At 48.6% G+C, this 23,424-nt stretch overlaps 1 protein-coding gene across 4 annotated transcripts in view; it reads right to left on the reverse strand.

The window, feature by feature from the left end:
- The window catches only part of PTPN23 (protein tyrosine phosphatase non-receptor type 23), a 33,695-nt gene that overhangs the window by 6,153 nt on the left and 4,118 nt on the right, over window positions 1-23,424 (reverse strand). Inside the window, exons 2-10 of one of the 4 annotated variants that reach the window (XM_032161746.2) lie at window positions 11,132-11,206; window positions 2,540-2,667; window positions 2,238-2,314; window positions 1,517-1,566; window positions 1,269-1,400; window positions 909-989; window positions 700-831; window positions 565-612; window positions 129-185 (exon numbers count right to left, since the gene is read on the reverse strand). In XM_032161746.2, coding sequence (XP_032017637.1) covers window positions 129-185; window positions 565-612; window positions 700-831; window positions 909-989; window positions 1,269-1,400; window positions 1,517-1,566; window positions 2,238-2,314; window positions 2,540-2,667; window positions 11,132-11,206 — 780 coding nt within the window. Of the gene's footprint in view, window positions 1-128; window positions 186-564; window positions 613-699; window positions 832-908; window positions 990-1,268; window positions 1,401-1,516; window positions 1,567-2,237; window positions 2,315-2,539; window positions 2,668-3,464; window positions 3,594-4,594; window positions 5,492-11,131; window positions 11,207-23,424 lie in introns of those variants that run through there. The other 3 variants (XM_058442891.1, XM_032161747.2, XM_032161748.2) reach the window with 3 other exon arrangements.

Here is a 23,424-nt window from a genome sequence, read left to right on the forward strand (position 1 = left end):
CGGGGTTAGGGACGGGGTGGGGCCTTAGCACCAACCAAGGCTGGCACCAGGACACCCCCTCAGTCCCACCGGGCTTGCTTCTATACCCTCAGGGGTCTGAGGGGCAGCCAGGCCTTCCTCAGCTTTACCTTGGCCAACTTGATGGCTTCATTGAGCTTGTCCAGGGCGCTCTGGAAGTACGCAACCTGTGGAGGGTGGGAGGAAAGCCTGCTCTGTCCTCCTCTGCTTGGACCCCTTCTCCTGCCTCCCACCCGGCCCTGCCTGTCCATCAGATGACAAGCAGCTCAGGAGGCAGCCAGGCACCACTCCAGCCAACAGCAGCAAGGTGGCGCCACACCCTGCCCCAGCCACCTGCTCTGCAGGGAGCCTGCCCCACCTCCTCAGACCCCGAGGGACGAGGGCTGCACAGATGGGACAACACTTAAGACACCAGGCCTCCAGCAGGGTGGTGGCCAGGGTGAGACAGAGAAGGCCACCCCCCGATATGTAAGGAGCGGGAGCATACCAGCATCTCACTGAAGGCTGCTATCGGTCCCCAGCCCCTCCTCACTGCAGCTCACTCACCCGCTCCCCGAACTTCTGCTGCTCCTCGGCCTGCTTTCCCATGTGTAGCTGCGAAAGAAGAGACGCCATGACTTGCTTTCTCAGCTGTGGCCACTCAGCCCCACCCTGCCCCACCCTGGGGCCCCAGGCCCTCACATGAGCCACGGCTGCGAAGTAGTAGATCTTCATCTGCACAAGCTTCTTCCAGTCCTTCTGGATCCGGCCCAGCAGTGAGGCAGTGTCAGGGTTCTCCAAGGCCCGGCATGCCTCCTTGTAGTAATCTACCACCTGAGAACAGGGTGGGTCCCAGTGAGTGGGGGGGGGTCAGCAGCAAAGCGAAGGCCTCCCCTCAGCCCCTTCCCTACCTGTGCACTGATGCGGGCCACCAGAAAGCTCTTCCTGTTGTCCAACATCGACTTCTCCAGGAGACACTCCTGAGCCTGGCCCTGGGGCGACACGTGAGGTGTACTCCCTCGCTCACTCAAGGCCTCCCCCTTCCCCTTCCCCTGGGGCAGACTGAGGGATCCCTCTTCACTGCCCTCTCCCCCAGCTGCCCCCACTCCAAGCAGCACCACCGTGCTCCTGATTCAACAAAGCCAAGGCCCCTTGCTTGTCCCTCACTGCCATCGGCACATGGCCTGGTCCAGGATCCAGGCCCAACTGCCCCCTCCCCGGCCATCCCCTTCCCTGGATTCAACTCCACTCCAACCAGGGCGCCTCCTCACCAGCATGAGGTTGACGTTGAGAGTAAGGATCTGGCGGCTCATGTCGACGCTGTAGGCTTGAGGGAAGTGCTCCCGTAGGTAGGCGAAGGCGCCAGCTGCACACTGGAAGTGGGTACAGGAGACCTTCATGCCCTGGGAGGGTGTGGGAGAATGGCCTGTGTCCACTCCATGGGTCAGGATTCATCCATACTTGGGAGGCTGCCCCTCCCTGGTATGTCCACATGTTCCACTACTGCCCCTCTCCTCACCTCCTCAGACACCCGCTTGTCCATGGCCCCCAGCATGGAGTGCAGCGCTCCTGGGGAGGGAGGGGACAGTGTTAGGGGGCCTGGGGCTGCTCACACCCATGTGAAGGTGAGGCAGAGGGGGCACTGTTGTTATCCACAATCAAGACAACAGGGCTCTGAGAACCAGGGCAATGAGTCCAAGGACACCCAAGCTGGAGGGAACAGGGAAACTCAGAAGTCCTGCCCAGCCCTCAGTCTCCTGCTCTGCATTTGGCAGAGGATGGAAGGGCTCCTGTCCAAGGGGTCCAATCTTGAAGCTTCAGGGATGTTTGCACAGAACTCTGGGGCTCCCCAAGCTTCTCCCTTGAGTCAGGCTAAGGCTGACTAGCAGGGCAAGCTGATGTCAGCCTTGCTCTCCTCCTACCTGAAGCAGCCCAAAACCACAGTGGGGAGGGGCTGTCCAGTCAAAGAAGAAAGGCCCTCTCTCCCAGACACAGTACACAGTGGCAACTGTGTGGCAGCCAGCCCAGTAGAGCCTCGCCCCAGCAGAGGCTCCCCACGGGCCCAGCCCAGAAAACAGTGGAGGAGCTGGTAGGGCTGTGAGGAAGTCAGTGGAGGGGTGGGAATCCTGGAGGGAGTCCTCCCTTTATCAGCCCACTGCCTTTGTGGCCATCTGAAGAGCTGAAAGCTAGGCTGGCAGGACTGGGGAGTAGGGCCATGGGGAAGGGATCAGGCAGCTCACCAAGGTTGTAGAGAATACAGGCCTGCTCGTACTTGATGTCCTCATGGGCCACAGACTTGCCTGAGAAGATCTCTGTCCTGCAGACATGGCACCCCAGTTATCTCCAGGGCAGGAGCTGGCCAGGGCCCTGAGATTAGGTAAGGGGACTAAACACCCCAGTGTGGGGATGTGGGGAGGCCTGGGGGGACCATATGAGGCCATTCCCCATCCTATGCAGCAAGGAGAAGGGGGAAGGGAGGGGAAGAGCACCCCCACCACCCAGACTCCCCCTGGGATCCTCCAGCCCTGCCTGCGGCTCTCACCAGGTGACAGGGACAGCGGCCTCCTGGCCCGAGCCCATGGGGACCCGACTCTGCAGGTAATGAAGCTGGCCGAGGTACTTGCGGAGGACACTACAGCCCTCAAAGTCTCGTGGGACACGGACAGCATTCTGGGGGGGCAGGATGGGAGAAGCAGGCCTGATGTCATATGGGGCAGTGGACAGGCAGGCCAGCTAACCCACAAATGCCAGGAAAATGCATCAGAGCTGGCCGACTGCACACGCCAAGGGATCCCAAAAAGTCCACGACTACACCTATAATCGTTCAACAAAACACTGCACAAGCCAGGCTGGCAGCTGGCTGACTGAATCCATCCCACATAGTTTTTCTTTTCTTTTCTTTTTTTTTAAAATAAAACGGAGTCTCACTCTGTCACCCAGGCTAGAATGCAGTATTCACTGCAACCTCCCGGGTTCAAGCAATTCTCCTGCCTCAGCCTCCCAATTAGCTGAGACTACAGGCACACGCCACCATGCCTGGCTAATTTTGTATTTTTAGTAGAGACAGGGTTTCCCCATTTTGGCCAGGCTGGTCTCGAACACCTGACCTTGTGATCTACCCACCTCACTCAAAGTGCTGGGATTACAGGCATGAGCCACTGCGCCCAGCCCATCTCAAATATCTGAAAAGTAGTTTGCAACATGTTTTAAGTTCTTTACTTAACTTTTGGCCCACAGTTTTTTAAATTTAATAGAGACAGGGTTTTGCCATGTTGCCCAGGCTGTTCTCAAACTCCTGGGCTCAAGTGATCCTCCCACCTCTACCTCCCAAAGTGCTGGGATTAAAGGTGTGAGCTGCCACACTCAGCATGACCCACAGTTCTATGTCTAAAAGTTCACAGTAACAGACATCCAGGAAAGCACATGCTTGGATATGACCACAAGGATATTTATCACAGCATTATTACCAGGGTCAAAAACTGGACTCCAGGTCAGGTGCAGTGGCTCACACGTGGTCCCAGCATTTTGGGAGGCCAAGGTGGGAGGATCGCTTGAGGCCAGGAGTTAGATACCAGTCTGGACAATGTAGCAAGACCCTGTCTCAACAAAAAAGAATTTTAAAAATTATCTAGGCGTGATGGTGCCTTTGGTCCCAGCTCCTTGGGAGGTGACGGGAAAAGATCAATTGAGCCTGGGAGGTTAAGGCTGCAGTGAGCTATGGTTGTGCCACTATTTTCTAGCCTGGGTGATGAAGCAAGACCCTGTCTCTAAAAAAAAAAAAAAAAAAAAAACCAAAAGGCAAAACTAGATACCCACCAAAATTCCCACTAAAGAGGACTGTTCTAAATTAATTATGTCAAGGCGCCTCACAAGAGAATATTCTGCAGCCATGAAAACTAAAGACAAGAGTCTCTAGTTATTCATATGTTAAGAGGCCTATGGCATGCTATTGGGAAAAAAAAAAAAAGTAACAAATGGAATCATACAAATACTGATATCCAAATAGGTACACAGGCCAGGCAAGGTGGCTCACGCCTGTAATCCTAGCACTTTGGGAGGCCGAGGCGGATGGATCACCTGAGGTCAGGAGTTCGAGACCAGCCTGGCCAACATGGTGAAACCCCGTCTCTACTAAAAATACAAAAATTAGCTGGGCATGGTGGTGTGTGCCTGTAATCCCAGCTACTCGGGAGGCTGAGGCAGGAGAATCGTTTGAATCTGGGAGGCGGAGGTTGCAGTGAGCTGAGATCATGCCATTGCACTCCAGGCTGGGCAAAAAGAGCAAAACTCCGTCTCAAAAGAAAAAAACAAAAAAACCCACAAATAGGTATATAAACAAAAAGAAAATTCAGAAGACTGTACACTATAATGTTAACCCTGATTATCTCTGGATGACAGGATTTAAGTAATTTATCTTATTCTATATAAATAGATAGATATGGCTGGGCAAGGTAGCTCACGCCTATAATCCCAACACTTTGAGAGGCTGAGGCGGGTGTATCGCTTGAGCCCAGGAGTTCGAGACCAGCCTGGGCAATGTGGTGAAACCCCATATCTACTAAAAACACAAAAATCAGCCAGGAATGGTGGTGCGCACCTGTAATTCCAGCTACTCAGGAGGCTGAGGCAGGAGAATCACTTGAATGCTGGGGGCAGAGGTTGCAGTGAGCTAAGGTTGCACCACTGTACTCCAGCCTGGGTGACAGAGTGAGACTCGGTCTCAAATAATAATAATAATAAATAGATAGATATGTATACATCTGACAGAGACATGTATTTAATTCTTGATATTGTTTATGTATTCTTTATATTAAACATTTTCAATATTTATGATAAACAACAGAGCTATTCTTATTTTGGGGGGAAAACAACAAAAAAACAAATGAACCCTCTGCTTAAACAAACAGGAAAGCAAACAATACATCCTCCAAGGAGCAGGTGCACAGTGAGGGGGATGGCCTGACACCTGTCTGCCCTCAGCCCCCTGCAGAGAGGACCAGAGCCCCTCACTGGGACTTAGCCAGAAGAAATCCTCCAGGACACTCCACTCTGGCAGCTCGGCTCTGAGCTCCCAGCAGGGATGCTCTCAGAAGGGGTACATACACCCTGGGGACAGCGGAACAGAAGAGTCAGGCACCAGTCGTACTCTCTACACCACTTCCCAGCAGTGTCTTGGCAGACTCTGAAACTCAGTCTCTTCTTTAAACAGGGATGATAATCTCCCTGGTAGTGAGGCTCCTAGAATGCCCAGTGCAAGGATAAGGCATGTCACAGCTGCAGCTCACAGCATTAGGCCAGTGCTTCTCAAATCTAGTCATTTTTATCATACCCCTCCATCATGACCTCTGCCATATCCAAATACCACTTGTACTTAACATTTTTCTTTAAACAACCCATTTTTAAAATTAAGAGCCACATCCTAAGCAATAACAGCTCTAAAATAACAGGTGTGACGTGCTAGCCACACAGTTTTTTTCAATACTCACTAAAGTAGCACATATAAAAATATTGAAAAATCTTGGCCGGGCATGGTGGCTCATGCCTATAATCCCAGCACTTTGGGAGGCCAAGGTGGGAGGATCACTTGAGCCCAGGATTTTGAGACCAGCCTGGGGAACATGGCGAGACTCCGCCTCTACAAAAAATACAAAAATTGGCTAGGTGCGGTGATGCATACCTGTAGTCCCAGCTACTCAGGACTACAGGCTTGGGAAGGGGGAGAAGTGATTGAGCCTGGGAGGTGGAGGCTGCAGTGAGCCATGATCATGCCACTGCACTTCAGCCTGGGAAACAGAGTGAGACCCTATCTCAAAAAATAAAAGGCCGGGCGTACTGGCTCACGCCTGTAATCCCAGCACTTTGGGAGGCCGAGGCAGGCGGATCATGAGGTCAAGAGATCAAGATCATCCTGGCTAACAAGCTGAAACCCTGTCTCTACTAAAAATACAAAAATTAGCCGGGCGTGGTGACGGGTGCCTGTAGTCCCAGCTACTTGGGAGGCTGACGCAGAAGAATGGCGTGAACCCGGGAGGCAGAGCTTGCAGTGAGCCGAGATTGTGCCGCTGCACTCCAGCCTGGGCAACAGAGTGAGACTCCGTCTCAAAAAGTAAAATAAATAAAATAAAATAAAAAATAAGCTGGGTGCAGTGGGTCACACCTATAATCCCAGCACTTTGGGAGGCCAAGGCGGGCGGATCACCTGAGGTTGGGAGTTTGAGACCAGTTTGGCCAACATGGAGAAACCCTGTCTCTACTAAAAATACAAAATATAGCGGGGCGTGGTGGTGCGTGCCTGTAATCCCAGCTACTCGGGAGGCTGAGGCAGGAGAATCGCTTGAACCCTGGAGGCAGAGGTTGCAGTGAGCCCAGGTTGTGCCAATGCACTCCAGCCTGGACAAGAGGAGTGAAACTCTGTCTCAAAAATAAATAAATAATAAAATTTGTCTTGTAGTTCCTAAAACCATCTTTGGGAAACAATGGAAGCAGTCTCCCCTCCAGATCCAAGAGATCACCTGCACCCTTTAATCCACCCAAGAATGCAGCCCCCTGTGGTTCTAGCCTGGTTTCTCAGACTCTTAGACGAGCTGCGCAGAGCCACACAGAGGAGTCTGAGAGAGAGCTTGATGCTGTGACGCCCCCACAGCATCCCCTGCACCTGTCAGTTTTACTCCCTGTAATCACAGAGCCAAGAATTTATTTCAGAGTTTAAAAAGGAAAGTCTTCCTAGAAACAACTATTCAAACCCTGGTTTTACAGATGAGGAAACTGAGGCTCAGATCAGGGAAAGAGGACTGCCTAAAGCTTCCAATAACTTTTTCACTGAAAGATTATTATCAGTGTCCTGTGTAAGAAAATTTGTTCTGGGGTTTCACAAGTTTAAGGAACAGTGATCTAGACTAGGCATGGTGGCTCACGCCTGTAATCCCAGCATTTTCGGAGGCTGAGGCAGAGGATTGCTTGAGGCCAGTAGTTCAAGACCAGCCTGGGTAATATACGAGACTCCTTGTCTACAAAAAATACAAAAATTAGGCCGGGCGCAGTGGCTCACGCTTGTAATCCCAGCACTTTGGGAGGCCGAGGCGGGCGGATCACGAGGTCAGGAGATCGAGACCACGGTGAAACCCCGTCTCTACTAAAAATACAAAAAATTAGCCAGGCGTGGTGGCGGGCGCCTGTAGTCCCAGCTACTTGGAGAGGCTGAGGCAGGAGAATGCCGTGAACCCAGGAGGCGGAGCTTGCAGTGAGCCGAGATTGCGCCACTGCACTCCAGCCTGGGCGACAGAGCGAGACTCTGTCTCAAGAAAAAAAAAAAAAAATACAAAAATTAGCCAGGCATGGTGGTGCATACTTGTAGTCCCAGGTACTTAGGAGGCTGAGGTAGGAGGATCGCTTGAATCCATGAGGCAGAGGTTGCAATGAGCCAAGATAGACTGCACTCCAGCCTGGGCGACAGAGTGAGACTCTGTCTTTAAAAACAAAAACAAAACAAAAAACAGTGATCTAGTCCAACTCCCACATTGCTGGGATAAATTAAACCAAGTCCCAGGAAGGGGAAGTGGCTACCCCAGATGGCCTTGTGTGAGCTTTTTTTGCGCTGGAAAAGCACAGGTCTGAAGGCTGCTGGCTCACAGCTCTCTCAGGGGCTGCTCTACCCAGCCCATTGCTCTGTGCAGGTTGCCTGCCTTATGCTTTGGAGGATATGTCTCAGAGGATGCTTTGGAGATTGGTGGTAATGCTCCTTCTAGGGTGTGTTGCATCCTTGTGTGTAGTGCGTGCCTGTGTGTGCAAAATGATGGTTGTCCCAGGGGCTAAGATTATCTCACTGGTTTTCAAACTTTGTTCAAATAAACCCTTTTTAAAGATTCAATTTATGAGGAGGGTTCTGAGAAGACAGCATAAGAAGCTTGGTCTCCCCACTAAGACAAGCTGCACTGGCAGAATCTGACTTAACTCTGGAGTCTATTAAAGGCTTGCAACTTATAGGCGAAGGCTTTGACAGTACAGTTCATTGCCATTAATTTTGGTCAATTTCAGCCCCTACCATAGTAGCAGCCACCCATCCCCCACCCCCAGCACCTGGGAGGTAGCTGTGCACCAGTTCCAGGAGCAGCTTGTGGGAGCCAGCATGGACAAAAAGGACTCTGTCCTCCAAATACAGGAGATCTTGCTGATTGCTGCTTCTGAACACAGAGGTACAGAGAAAGAGGCAGCTCCTCCACTACTGCACTTCCCTCCATGGCTGTAAGTTTCTTCACCTCTAGCTGAAGTAACTTCCAAGGGATCTAAAGCCCTGGCATCTTTTCCCTTCTCCTTCATTTTTCTCTTTTTCCTCCTTTGGGAGGCAGACACTGAAGAGTAAGATGTACAAAAGCAACCACATATATAGGGGAAATGAGAAAATCACTGCACATGTGCAGGGAATGGTACAGGCTCAGAAAAGACCTGTGAAGACCTTAAATTTACAAGGCCAGGTGCTGCGGCTCACCTCTTTAATCCCAACACTTTGGGAGGCTGGGGCCAGAAGATCACTTGAGCCCAGGAGTTTGAGACCAGCCTGGGCAACACAGGGGGACCCCATCTCTACAAAATTTAAAAATTGGCTGGATACCGTGGTGTGCACTTGTAGTCCCAGCTACTTGGGGGCTGAGGTGGGAGGATGGTTTGAACTGGGGAGATGGAGGCTGCAGTGAGCCATGATTGTGCCACTGCACTCCTGCCTGGACGACAGAGTGAGACCCTGTCTCGGGCAAAAAAAAAAAAAAAAACTTTGGTAAGTTTACATTTCAGGCTGATTCTTGGCACAGGGGTAGCCTACAACAATCAAAAACACAAAAACAAAACCAGCAAATCCCGGGGAAGGGGGAGAATCTGATATCCAGAGATATGACATCATTTGATTCTTTTTTAATTTCCTTCAAGAATTTTTTATTTGCATTCCTACCTTGGTGATCTGGTGCAAGAGGCCTAGCTTTTGGCCTATCTCAGCTTTTCACGTGCCTTCCTTACTAAGTGTAATAATTTCTAGCTTTTCTTTTTTGAGACAGAGTCTCACTCTGTCGCCCAGGCTGGATGCAGTGGTGCGATCTTGGCTCACTGCGACCTCTGCCTCCTGGGTTCAAGTAATTCTCCTGCCTCAGCCTCTCTAGTAGCTGGGATTACAGGCATGTGCTGCTACCATGCCCGACTAATTTTTGTATTTTTCGTAGAGAGGGGGTTTCGCCATGTTGGCCAGGCTGGTCTTGAACTCCTGATTTCAAGTGATCCACCTGCCTCAGGCTCCCAAAGTGATAGCATTACAGGCGTGAGCCACTGCACCTGGTCTTGTACTAATTTTGAATAACTGACATAGAAAATATCTTCACCAGGCCGGGCGCGGTGGCTCACACCTGTAATCCCAGCACTTTGGGAGGTGGAGACGGGTGGATTACCTGAGGTCAGGAGGTCGAGACCAGCCTGGCCAACATGTTGAAACCCCGTCTCTACTAAAAATACAAAAAATTAGCCAGGCATGGTGGTGGGCGCCTGTAGTCCCAGCTACTTAGGAGGCTGAGACAGGAGAATCGCTTGAACCTGGGAGGTGGAGGTTGCAGTGAGCTGAGATCACACCATTGCACTCCAGCCTGGGTGACAGAGTGAGACTAGGTCTCCGAAAAAGAAAAAAAGAAAATATCTTCACTCAGTAGACTAAATGAAAATGTATCCAAAAATTTACTGATGGGTAGTATACTGACAATAGTTGCTAACACTGCTGGGTTATTGCAAGGATTGCTATGTGGTCCATGATAGGCAAGAAAACACTAATAGCTACTGATTTCTATGGCATGTATCTACATCACTGGTACTCAAGCTCAGCCATGCCGGTGCAGACTCTCAGACTTCTAACAAAAACATAAGGGAAAACACGTTGTTATCCAATAGTACATACAATAATCAGGAAAAAAATACAACATACCTCATTTTATTGCACTTCGCAGGAGCTGCGTTTTTTACAGACTGAAGGTTTGTGACAATTCTGCATCACACAGGCCTGTCGGCACCATTTTTGCAGCAGCATGCGCTCATTTCATGACTCTGTGTCACATTTTAGTAATTCTCACAATATTTCAAACTGTTTTTTATTATATATCTGTTATGGTGATCTGTGATTGGTGATCTTTGATGTTACTATTGTAATTGTTTTTGGTGCCATGAATTGCACCCATAGAAGACGGCAGACTTATAAATGTTCCGTGTGTTCTCACTGCTTCACTGGCTGGCCTTTTCCTGTCTCTCTCCCTCTCCTCAGGCCTCCCTATTCCCTGAGACACAATAATATTGAAATTAGGCCAATTAATAACCTTACAATGGCCTCTTAAGTGTTTAAGTGAAAGGAAGAGTCACACATCTTTCACTTTTTTTGTTTTGTTTTGTTTTCTAAACAGTCAGGATCTCACTCTGTCACCCAGGCTGGAGTACAGTGGTATGAACATGGTTGGTTCACTGCAGTCCCAACCTCCTGGGCTCAAGTGATCTTTCCTCCTCAGCCTCCTGTGTAGCTGGGGACACAGGTGTGTACCATCATGCCTGGTAAATTTTTTTTGTTTTCTGTAGAGACAGGGTCTCGCTATGTTGAGGCTGGTCTCAAACTGCTGGGCCTGAACTCCAGGAGGAACCGATCCTCCTGCCTTGGCCTCCCAAAGTGCTGGGATCATAGGCATGAGTCACACGTCCAGCTGTCTTTCACTTTACATCAAAAGCTAGAAATGGGCCGGGTGGTTTCTTTTTTGTTCTCTTTGAGATGGAGTCTCGCTCTGTCACCCAGGCTGGAGTGTAGTCGCATGATCTCAGCTCACTGCAACCTCCACCTCCTGAGTTGAAGCAATTATCCTGCTTCAGACTCCTGAGTAGCTGGAACTACAGGCACATGACACCACACCCACCTAATTTTTGTATTTTTAGTAGAGATGGAGTTTCACCATGTTGGCCAGGCTGGTCTCAAACTCCTGACCTCAAATCATCTGCCCATCTCGGCCTCCCAAAGTGGTGGGATTACAGGCGTTGAGCCACCGCGCCCGGCCTAGGCAGTTTCTTTATCTCCCTATCAAACCAATCCTGCCTACCCATGCATAAAAAGACAATACTATCCTCCTCCTACCTGTCTGAGCAACTCCAGCTTCTTCAGTTCTTCATTGTAGGCTTCTGGGTTCTCTCCATAATTCTTCAGGACAAACTATACAGAGAGAAGAACATAAGCCAGTGGCAGACAAGACCCCCGCCTTGCCCTCTGAGTCCTGGGCAAGCACCAACCAGGGCTCAGGATTAAGTGCAGACCTACAACCATACGCGTATCTCCTGGACCACCAGGAGCTTCACCTCCTGAACAGGCAGCACCAAAATGCTGACCACGAGAGCCTTGACCCTCCACCAACACTCTGGCAGGTCCTCCTAACGCTGCAGCCTCTCTACAAAGTCCAGGAGTCTGCCAGCTCAGGAAGCCAAGGAACTCAGCTGACTGAAATGGGGTCCTAATAAGGATTCCAGAAAGGGTCACAAACTCAAGCCTCTCTAGAAGATTGGGCCCTGCTGTGTTTTCGGGTGACAACCATAACCCTAAGCTGATAGCAAGTGCAGGCAAGAGGCACCAAACAAGAGTGGGAACAGAAAGCCTCTCTCACCAACCCATCCTCCTGGCCTGGGAAAAGATAGCATAGATATATGTGATCTGCAGTGTCCTCATCTGTGAGGAAAGACCTGCATCTGTGTGAGGAGAATGGCCCAGGTGGGAGAAGGTGAGAAGGGGAGGTCACTACCCACATCAGAGAGAGCACCAGAGTGCCTGTCCACAGTGGCACTCACCACCTCCAGAGCAGACTGTCTTGGACAGTGAGCATATACACCCACCTGGAGGCACAGGCTCAGCCCAAAGTGCCCCCTGTTCAACTCAGATCACCAGACTAAGGCAACTGCAACTGTCCCTGTTGCAGTACTTGCTGCTGGTGTCTTGGCTAGCAATCTTGGAGGCCAGATCCACTCACGCCACAAACACTAAGAGCACTGATACCCACCTCACAGGGCTCCTTAAGGCTACGACCAAGGTTTGCAAGGTAGAGAGAGAGGTGGCTGAGAAAGGCCGAGATGAGGCAGCCTGCTCTGTCTGGGAGCACACTCACTCACACCATGTGTGTGGCCCACTCATCTTTCCTGGGGTCGCTTCCCAGGACCCAGGATGCATGGCTAAGGAATCAGCCACATGGGAACCAGGAAGCCTGTGTGACAGCTTCTGTCTGCCTGGTGAGCAAAGGGAGAAGAGGAACAGATGGCAGGGAGGCGACAGCTGAGCTAATTACAGCACCAAGCAACCCTTTCCCAAACCTCTGAGTCTAACCCGGTTCTCCTGTTGGTTTCAGCTCCTGAAAGTCCCTGTGTCCATAAGCTCTTTTCTCTCTCCCCATGCCACCTCTGTCCTGGACAACCCACCCCTTCAAATCCGTCCCTTACCAAGTGGCCAGAATTGTTATTTCTAACACAACTCTGAGGTCACTTCTAGCTTTAAATCCTTCTGAAACACACACACACCCTTAGGGAGAAGATAGAGCAAAACATGCTTATCTCAGGACAGTGAGATGATAGGAAATGATGTATAATCTAAAAAGAATGTGTGCAGTAGCATCCCAAAGCCTCTAGGAACCAAATCTAATCTTGGCACAGAGTTTATGACCCTGCACAACCTGCTCCTGGCTGGGGGAGGTGGCTCAAGTGTGTAATCCCAACAGTTTGGGTGGCTGAGGTGGGAGGATCACTTGAGGTCAGGAATTAGAGATCAGCCTGGGCAACAGAGCAAGACCCGTCTCTACAAAAATAAACAACCTGCTCTCCACAACCTTCAAGGATTGTCCTCTGGCACCTCCCAGGGACAACCAGCCAACAGTACTTGGGAATTACTGCTCTCAAGTATCAATGCTTATCTACATTGTCCCTACTTTCTCTACTAAGACTCAGCCGAAATGTCACTTCCTTGAATATTAGCTGCTCTTCCGCTCACATTCCAAACATGCCTCCATCATACTGTGTGCTGACGGCAGGGTCATGACAGTGACCCCAAACTCAAACATAAGCATTAAGGAATGGTAGGGGCCTTATCAGATGTGTTGTATACTCAGCAAATGATTGCTTTTACAGGAAATGCACAGGACAGATGAACACGAAAAGGAAACACTCAGAAAAATTCAGAAAATGGGGCAACAATGAACCCACTTTCTTCAAAAAATTAATGTCATGCAAAAGGAGGGGGTTGAGCAGTGGACTGTTCTAGATTAAAAATGATTAAACAGGTTGGACATGGTGGCTCAAGCCTGTAATCCCAGCACTTTGGGTGGCTGAGGTCAGAGGACTGTTGAGCCCAGGAGTTCCAGAGCAGCCTGGGCAACATAATGAGACCCTATCTCTACAAATTAAAAAAAAAAAAAAAAAAAAAAAATTAGCTGGGTATGGTGGCCCACGCCTGTAGTCCCAGCTACTCAAGATGGAGAGGTAGGAGAATCAGCCTGAGAGGTTGAGGCTGTGGTGAGCTGTGTGCACACTCCAGCCTGTTTCCAAATAAATAAATAAATAATTAATTAAAGGGACAGAACACAACTAAATGCAATATGAGAATCCCAACTGGATCTGAGTCTGCAAAAAAAAAGAAAAGTCATAAAGGATAGGGGAAAATTATTGCAGATTTTCTTAGGTATGATAATAATATTGTGATTGTGTAGAATGTCCTCACTCTTAGGAAATACATGCTGAGATATGTCCGGGAAAAGTGATGTCCAAAACTTACTTTCAAAGGGCTTGTGGGATCTCTATCTCTCCTATCTATCTATCTATCTATCTATCTATCTATCTATCTATCTATCTATTTAATCTATTTATCTATCTATCTATCTATCTATCTATCTATCTATCTATCTATCTTATCTATCTATCTATCTATCTGGAGAGAAAACAAATAAGGTGAAATACATCCATCAAAACTAGATAGGGCACGGTGGCTTACGCCTGTAATCCCAACACTTTGGGAGGCCAAGGCAGGTGGATCACTTGAGGTCAGGAGTTTGAGACCAGCCTGACCAACATGGTGAAACCCCATCTCAACTAAAAACACAAAAATTAGCCAGGCATGGTGGTGGGCACCTGTAATCCCAGCTTCTCAGGAGGCTGAGACAGGAGAATCGCTTGAACTTGGGAGGGGGAGGTTGCAGTGAGCTGAGATTGCACCACTGCACTCCAGCCTTGGCCACAGATCAAGAATCCATCTTAAAGGCCGGGCGCGGTGGCTCACGCTTGTAATCCCAGCACTTTGGGAGGCCGAGGTGGGCGAATCACAAGGTCAGGAGATCGAGACCACGGTGAAACCCCGTCTCTACTAAAAATACAAAAAAATTAGCCGGGCGTGGTGGCGGGCGCCTGTAGTCCCAGCTACTCAGAGGCTGAGGCAGGAGAATGGCGTGAACCCGGGAGGTGGAGCTTGCAGTGAGCCGAGATTGCGCCACCGCACTCCAGCCTGGGTGACAGGGCGAGATTCTGTCTCAAAAAAAAAAAAAAAAGAATCCATCTTAAAAAAACAAAACAAACAAAACAAAAAAACAAACAAAAACTAGGTAACGCACTGGGTGCAGTGGTTCACACCTATACTTCCAGCATTTTGGGAGGCTAAGGCCAGAGGATCACTTGACCCCAGGAGTTCAAGGCCAGACTGGGCAACATAACACTAAATCCCATCTCTACAAAAATTAAGAAATGAATCAGCCAGGCGCAATGCACACCTGTAGTCTCAGCTACTCCAGAGGCTGAGGCAGGAGGATCACTTGAGCCTAGCAGTTCAAGTCCAGCCTAGGCCACATAGAGTAAATCCCGTCTCTAAAAACAAAACAAAACAAAACAAAAAACTAGATAGTGAGAATTTGGGTGAGTACTGAATTATTCTTCCAATTTTTCTATATGTTTGAAATTTGGAAAACAAATGTCTTAAGAGTTGCTGAAGAGCTAAATGGTACCTGAATACCACTTTCCCCTATCAGTGGTTTTTATTTACCCTTTTGTGGGTCCTTTGAGAATATGATAAAAGCCATGAAATAAATCCCCCTAGAAATTTTCAACTATGCACAAACATAAGGATTTACCAAGAACTTTAGGGAGCTGACAGTCATTTAACAATCCTCAGGCCGGGCGCGGTGGCTCACGCCTGTAATCCCAGCACTTTGGGAGGCTGAGGCGGGTGGATCACAAGGTCAGGAGTTCGAGACCAGCCTGGCTAACATGGCGAAACCCCGTCTCTACTAAAAATGCAAAAATTAGCCAGGCGTGGTGGCTCATGCCTATAATCCCAGCTACTTGGGAGGCTGAGGCAGGAGAATCGCTTCAACCCGGGAGGCGGAGGTTGTGGTGAGCCGAAGTTGCACCACTGCACTCCAGTCTGGGAAACAAGAGCGAAACTCTGTCTCAAAAAAAAAAAAAAAAAAAAATCCTCACTCTGATCTATCCAACTCCACCCCCTCTCCACTCCCTCCCTCAAAAACAATGACAACAACACCAAAAACGCAACTATAAAAAGTGGCCTTGGGTTGGGCATGATGGCTCATGACTATAATCTCAGCACTTTGGTAGGTTGGGGCGAGAGGATCACTTGAGGCTAGGAGTTCCAGACCAGCCTGAGCAATATGGTGAGACCCCCATCTCTACGAAAAAAATTTTTTAAATTAGCCAGGAGTGGTGGTGCATGCCTGTGGTCTCAGCTAGTTGGGAGGCTGAGGCAGGACTGCTTAAGCTCAGGAGTTTGAAGCTGCAGTGAGCTATGATGGCACCACCTCACTTCAGCTGGGGTGTCACAGTGAGACCCTGTCCATATTAAAAAATAAAAATATGCCAGGCACAGTGGCTCATGCCTGTAATCCCAGCATTTTGGGAGGCTGAGGTGGGCAGATCATTTGAGCCCAGGAGTTCAAGACAAGCCTGGGCAACATGGCGAAACCCCATTTCTACAAAAAGCACAAAAATTAGCCAGGTGTGGTGGTGTGCACCTATACTCTTGGCCAGTTGGGAGGTTGAGGTGAGAGGACTGCTTGACACCAGGAGTTCAAGGTTGCAGTGAACCATGATTGTGCCACTGCACTCCAGCCTGGGTGACACCGTCTCAAAAATAATTAATTAACTAAAATATTTTTTTAAATGTGGCCTAAGCTATGAGGTAAAACTTGACTATATGAGAGAATGTTCTGTGGTTAACTCCTTTGCAGTAAGAGGTTTTGCCCACCATTAGGTTAGAGAAAACGAGTAAAAGTGTAGCTCAGAGGTCTCGTGGGATAGAGGCCAAAGGAATCAGACAGACAGGAGACTCCTATGTCCTAGAAACAAGGCTTCCCGTGATATCACTAGGAACATCTGACCCTGCTGTTCACACAATGGTGACAGAAGGATGCTGCTCCCACCCCTAGCAAATCATGCCTAGAGGTCACATTCTGTCTGAATCTCATCTTGGTCCTCCTGTAAGATCAGCAGCAGACGCTTACTGAGAACCTACCACAGGTCAGGCACTGTGCTGAGTGCCTAGTAATCACTCTGTCCTTACAACAACCCTAAGAGGTAGACACTATTATCATCACCACTTTATAGATGAGGAAATGAGGAAACTGAGGCAAAGAGTTAGGGTATTCACCAAGGTCACGGTGCTAATAACTGATGGGGATATGATTGAAACCCAGGCATTTGGGCTCCAGAGCCCATGTTCTTTCCATATTAGACCATTCCATTTCTATTTAAATTGTTTTTATTTTTTATTGTTTTATTTTATTTTATATTCGAGACAAGGTCTTGTTCTGTTGCCCAGGCTGGAGTTACAGTGGTACTGCAACCATAGCTCACTGCAGTCTCAAACTTCTGGGTCCAAGTAATTCTCCTGCCTCAGCCTTCCAAGCAGCCGGAACTACAGGCAAATGCCACGATACTCAGCTAATTTTCTGTAGAGGTAGTGTCTTGCTATATTGCCCAGGCTGCTCTGGAACTTCTAGCCTCAAGCAATCCTTCTGCCTCAGACTCCCAAAGTGTTGGGATTACAGACATGAGCCATTAAGTCCAAACTTTTTTTTTATTTTATAGAGATGGGGTCTCACTATGTTGCCCAGTCTGGTCTCAAACTCCTGGGCTCGAGCAGTCAACACATATCAGCCTCCCAAAGCATTTCTATTTTTTAAAAATATGGTTCTTACAAACAACTCTGAAAAACAGGCACAGAAAATGAATCCCTGGCCACACAGTGAGTCAGTGGAGCAGCCAGGATATTTATGTTATTATTATTATTTGCAGCCTGTTAGAAGCAAAAAGGATATTTTAAAAACCCTAATAAAATCCTCTGTGACTGCTGATCACTCCTCCACTAAAAAAGAAGAAAGAGGCTGGGTGAAGTTCCTGGAGTAAGGGACAGAGACCTTGTCCCCATTTCGCTATGGTCTGGGACTCTGCAGAACTCGGAATAGTCTAGCGAGAAGTATGAAGCTCCAGTGGAGCTTGAGAAGGCAGGCCCAGCAGCAGACCAGGAGAAAGAACCAGAGGCCCTGACAGGAACCCAGTACCTACACAACTAACAGGAAGAAGACCAGAGAACCTCCAAAAACAGCCAGGCTTTGGAATAGCTGGGGATCCTTTTCTGAAGGAGTAAGAGAAGACCCGTGGAGAGCTCTCAGTGAGGGCACATCCAGGGATCACAGCCACTGAGGGGAAAAAGAAAAGAAAGGAGTTACCAGATTACAAGTGGGAAACAGTGCCCCTGAGTTGCTGTGAAATCTGGGCTTGGTTTTTTGTTTTTTGTTTTTTTTAGAAATGGTCTTGCTCTGTCAGGCAGGCTGGAGTGCAGTGGTACTATCATCGCTCAATGAAGCTTCAAACTCCAAGTGATCCTCCCACCTCAGCCTCTTGTGTGGCTAGGACTACAGCTGTGTGCCACCATGCCCAGCTATTTTTTTTTGAGATGGAGTCTCGCTCTGTTACCCAGGCTGGAGTGCAATGGCACGATCTCGTCTTATTGCAACCTTCACCTCCTGGGTTCAAGCAATTCTCCTGCCTAAGCCTCCCAAGTAGCTGGGACTATAGGTGCATGCCGCCATATGCGGCTAATTTTTGTATTTTTAGTAGAGATGGGGTTTTGCCATGTTGGCTAGGCTGGTCTCGAACTCTTTTTTTTTTTTTTTTTTTCCCTGAGACGGAGTCTCAGTCCCCCAGGCTGGAGTGCAGTGATGCGATCTCGGCTCACCGCAAGCCCCACCTCCTGGGTTCACGCCATTCTCCTGCCTCAGCCTCCTGAGCAGCTGGGACTACAGGCGCCCACCACCACGCCTGGCTAATTGTTTGTATTTTTAGTGGAGATGGGGATTCACCCTGTTAGCCAGGATGGTCTTTATCTCCTGATCTCGTGATCCGCCCACCTCGGCCTCCCAAAGTGCTGGGATTACAGGCATGAGCCACCACGCCCGGCCCTGGTCCCGAACCCTTGACTTCGTGATCCACAAGCCTTGGCCTCCCAAAGTGCTGGGATTACAGGTGTGAGCCACCGTGCCTGGCCCCAGATAATTTTTATTTTTATTTTGTAGAGATAGGGATCTTGCTATGGTGCCCAGGCTGGTTTGAACTCCTGGCCTCAAGCTATCCTCCCACCTCGGCATCCCAAAGCGCTGGGATTACAGGCGTGAGTCACCATGCCCAGCCTAGGCTTGGCTTTTTTCTTTTTTTCTTTTTTTATGAGACGGAGTCTCGCTCTGTCGCCCAGGCTGGAGTGCAGTGGCGCAATCTCGGCTCACTGCAAGCTCTGCCTCCCAGGTTCACGCCATTTTCCTGCCTCAGCCTCTCCGAGTAGCTGGGACCACAGGCGCCCGCCACCACGCCCGGCTAATTTTTTGTATTTTTTAGTAGAGACGGGGTTTCACCGTGGTCTCAATCTCCTGACCTCGTGATCCGCCCGCCTCGGCCTCCCAAAGTGCTGGGATTACAAGCGTGAGCCACCGCGCCCGGCCAGCTTGGCTTTTTTCATGTGTAAAATGGGGTTAATATCACTTGCTACATCTAGTTCAGAGCTGTTATAAGGATTCGAGTTATTTCCTAAACAGGGAAGGAAGATGCTCAGGTGAAAGTATTGTTTACAATAGGCCAAGACCTGTACTAAGAACTTACAAGCATTAGAAAGACAAACTCTGCACGTTCTCACTTATTTGTGGGAGCTAAAAATTAAAACCACTGAATTCATGGAAACCGACAGTAGAATGATGAATACCAGAGGCTGGGAAGGGTAGTGGGAATGGTGGGAGGTGGAGTGGGAATGGTTAATGAGTACAAAAATACAGTTAGATAGAATGAATACAATCTAGTATTTGAGGCTGGGCATGGTGGCTCACACCTGTAATCCCAGCACTTTGGGAGGCCAAGGCGGGTGGATCATCTGAGGTTAGGAGTTCGAGACCACCCTGTTCAACATGGCAAAACCCAGTCTCTACTAAAAAGACAAAAATTAGCTGGGCATGGTGGCAGGTGCCTGTAATCCCAGCTACTCAGGAGGCTGAGGCAGTAGAAACGCTTGAACACGGGAGGCGGAGGTTGTGGTGAGCCGAGATTGTGCCACTGTACTCCAGCCTGGGTGACAAGCGCGAAACTCTGTCTCAAAAAAAAAAAAAAAAAAAAGATCCAGTATTTGACAGCAAAACAGGGTAACTATAGTCAGCAATAATTTATTACATTTAAAAATAAAAGTATAATTGGATTGTCTGTAACACAAAGAAAGGATAAATGCTTGTGGTAATGAATACCCCATTTACCCTGATGTGATTACTATACATGTTTGGCCATATCAAGTACCCCATTAATTTTTGTAGGTACATAGTAGGTGTATATACTTATATACCTACTTAAGCCCAGGTGTTTGAGACCAGCCTGGGCAACACAGTGAGACCTTATCCCTAAAAAAATAAGCAAAATTAGCAGAGTATGGTGGTGCGTGCCTGTGGTCCTAGCTATTTGGGAGGATGAGGTGGAAGGACCACTTGGGGCCTGGAGGTAGAGGCTGCAGTGAGCCGAGATCACGCCACTGCACTCCAGCCTGGGTGTTACAGCAAGACCCCATCTCTAAAAAAATAAAAATAAAAAAGAACTTGGAAGCATTAATTTTGATTTTCAGAAGCTTATGAGGTATATTATTAGTTCCATGTTTCAGGTAAGAAAAGTGGGGACTAGATTAGTTATGTAATCTTCGTGGCAGCTAAAGGTCATTCAGCTATTAAACGAATGAGAGGGGACCTAAACCAAGGTCTGATTCTAATAGCTATGCTATTTCCATGATGCTACTCTGCTATTTTACTGAGCACCAAACAGTAGAGAATTTTGTAGCTAGATGAGATCACTGGAAACATCCATCCTGGTCCTGCCAAGATTTTGCAGATTAGAGAAAGGGGAAACCACAGATGAGCAATGATAGTGCTAGGACCCCAAGACAGATTTCCTGACTCCAGGCCTAGTATTAATCCCTCTGCGTCACCTTCTCTTGTTACTAGTATGTTCTCATTCTTCTATGTATGCTTTGCTCTTAATTTGACATAACATTTGGAATCTCATCATGCTAATTAAAGCAATAAGCCAAGAAGAAAAGGCAATTAAAAGGCATCACGTGTTAGTTTTACCTTTGTTCACCAATTACATTGTTTCTTTTTTCTCCAGTTCCAGGGTTGACTCAAATGTAGGGCATTCCTTGGGCTACTCTAAGAAACAAACTTTTTTTTTTTTTGAGACAGGGTCTCTGACACCCAGGCTGGAGTGGCGAGATCTTGGTTCACCACAGCCTCAACCTCCTGGGCTTAAGCCATACCCCCCACCTCAGCCTCCCGAGTAGCAGGGACTACAGGTGTGTGCCACCACACCACACCTGACCTTTCTTTCTTTTTTTTTTTTGTGGAGACAGGGTCTTGCTTTGTTGCCCAGGTTAGTCTCAAACTCCTGGTCTTGAGTGATCCTCCTGCCTTGGCCTCCCAAAGTGCTGGGATTACAGGCATGAGCCAACGTGCCTGACCAGTATTGTTAATTAATACATTATATGTTCAGCTACTAAATGTCAAATGAGACTAATTATATTCAGAGAATGGCATATTGCCGAGTGATATCTTCAGCTCCTTGGTCCATGTCAGCAAGCCTGAAAGAAAACTGCCACAGGCCGAGAGTATTGGGGATAAGAACATACCTTCATCCTCCCCTTGTCTAATCCCTACGATAATACTCAAGGCCCCATTCCCACATCTTTTCTGAATGGCCCCTTGCCTGTCTGAAAAACACAGTGAGGAAGACTCAGGTTACCTCTCCCAGAAGGTCCTAGAACTAGACTAGGTCATTCAACCAATGCTTGTTAAGCACACCCTATACACAAATATTTTATTACGTCCTGAATAAAGGAAAGAATCTGGTCTAAACTAACTGAAATGGATATAGGCCTCTGGTGTATGAGATTCAAGTCAGAGAATAATGGACAATCCAGGTCATCTGTGCCTGGAGCTGTTCTGCTGCAAATACAAGTGAACAGACAGGCTCAGGCAACTGGGTGACTCCAAATCTGTGACAAGAGATAAGACAGGTCACCACCACAGGTAACTGGCAATGTCCCATGCCCCTCACTGCTGAGCAGCCAGAGGCCTTTTAGGCCTCTAGTCCTCTTATTTACCTTTCTATGTGTGTGTTTGTGTATGTAGATACATGTGCAAGCTAGTTTTTCAAGAGCCAGCCATCCCATGGAAAATCTGGAAGGGGAAAAAATTCCATAAGCCTGAAAAACGAGGCTTCTACCTGGATGTGAATAAAATGAACAGTAAAAAAAGGCAACAAGAGTGTGCACTGTGGGCCGGGCACAGTGGCTCATGCCTGTAATCCCAACACTTTGGGAGGCCGAGGTGGGCGGATCACTTGAGGTCAGGAGTTTGAGACCCGCCTAGCCAACATGGTGAAACCCCGTCTCTATTAAAAATACAAAAATTAGTTGGGCGTGGTGGTACACACCTGTAATCCCAGCTACTCGGGAGGCTGAGGCACAAGAACTGCTTGAACCCAGGAGGCAGAGGTTGCAGTGAGCCGAGATTGCGCCATTATACCCCAGCCTGGGTGACAGAGCGAGACTCTGTCTCCAAAAAAAAAGAAAAACCAGTGTGCACTGTGTGGTGCAGGCTAACCCAGTGGTGGACAGCAAGACAGTCTGAATTTAGAGGAGGGAAAAGTTCTTTCTTGTTTCTGGCCCAAACACTTGCTGGGTGGCTGAGAGGACCCTAATGAAGTACAGTTCAACCCATGTGATAAACAGGAGGAAGGGAATTCCAGTAAGGGCCTGAGCAAGGGCAGTGACCAGATGTGGAAGGAAGAGAAGCTGTAAGTTCTCATAGGAGAGGATTGGGGAGTGAAGTTAGAGAGGTAGGCTGAAGCAAACTGGGGACAGGCCATGAGCAGCCTGATGGGAAAGTAGAGATTTAGAGATCAACTCAGCCAGAGTGGGAGGATGGGAGATGAAGAGAAGCCAAGTGACAGGCAGGGTGGCTACCAGCCAGATGTACATCTGCACTTGAGGATGAGGGTTACTGTGTAGATTACTAGAAGGTAAGTTTCATGAAGACAGGGTTTTCTGGTGTTTTTTTTGGAGACAGGGTCTCACTCTGTCACCCTGACTAGAAGAGTACAGTGGTGTGATCTTGGCTCACTGTAACATCCACCTCCTGGGCTCAAGTGATCCTCCCACCTCAGCCTCCTAGGTAGCTGGGCCTACAAGGCGCACACCACCATGCCCAGCTAATTTTTGTATTTTCAGTAGAGATAGGGTTTCATCATATTGGCCAGGCTGGTCTCAAACTCCTGGACTCAAGCAATCTACCCGCCTCAGCCTCCCAAAATGCTGGGATTACAGGTGAGAACCACTGCTCCCAGCCAAGACACAGGTTTTTGTCACCACTGTACCCAGGGCTGGCACATGACAGGCACTCAATAACTATTGGTTCAATGAATGAATCAGGGATGAATGTAACAGCTCAGTCCAAGTAAGCTGGACTTGAGCTCAAGTACAGCTGGTTAAGGGCAAGTGTCTGGGCCAGAAAGAATAAAGAACTTCAAACAGTAATACCCGAGGCCAAATCACTCACTGATAAAGAGGACAAGAGTCATCCATCATCAGTTTCCAGTGAATCAGCACTCTGGCCTCCAAAGCACAAGTTAAGAAGATGCAGGGCCAACAGCATTTCCCCACTAAAAAATTACGTGGGTCTGGCTGGGTGTGGCAGCTTACGCCTGTAATCCCAGCACTTTGGGAGGCCGAGGCAGGCAGATCATCTGAGGTCGGGAGTTCAAGACCAGCCTGACCAACATGGAGAAACCCCGTCTCTACTAAAAATACAAAATTAGCCAGGCATG

The sequence above is a fragment of the Hylobates moloch genome, unplaced genomic scaffold, assembly GCF_009828535.3.
Source record: "Hylobates moloch isolate HMO894 unplaced genomic scaffold, HMol_V3 SCAFFOLD_8, whole genome shotgun sequence".
NCBI classification, from domain to species: Eukaryota; Metazoa; Chordata; class Mammalia; order Primates; family Hylobatidae; genus Hylobates; species Hylobates moloch.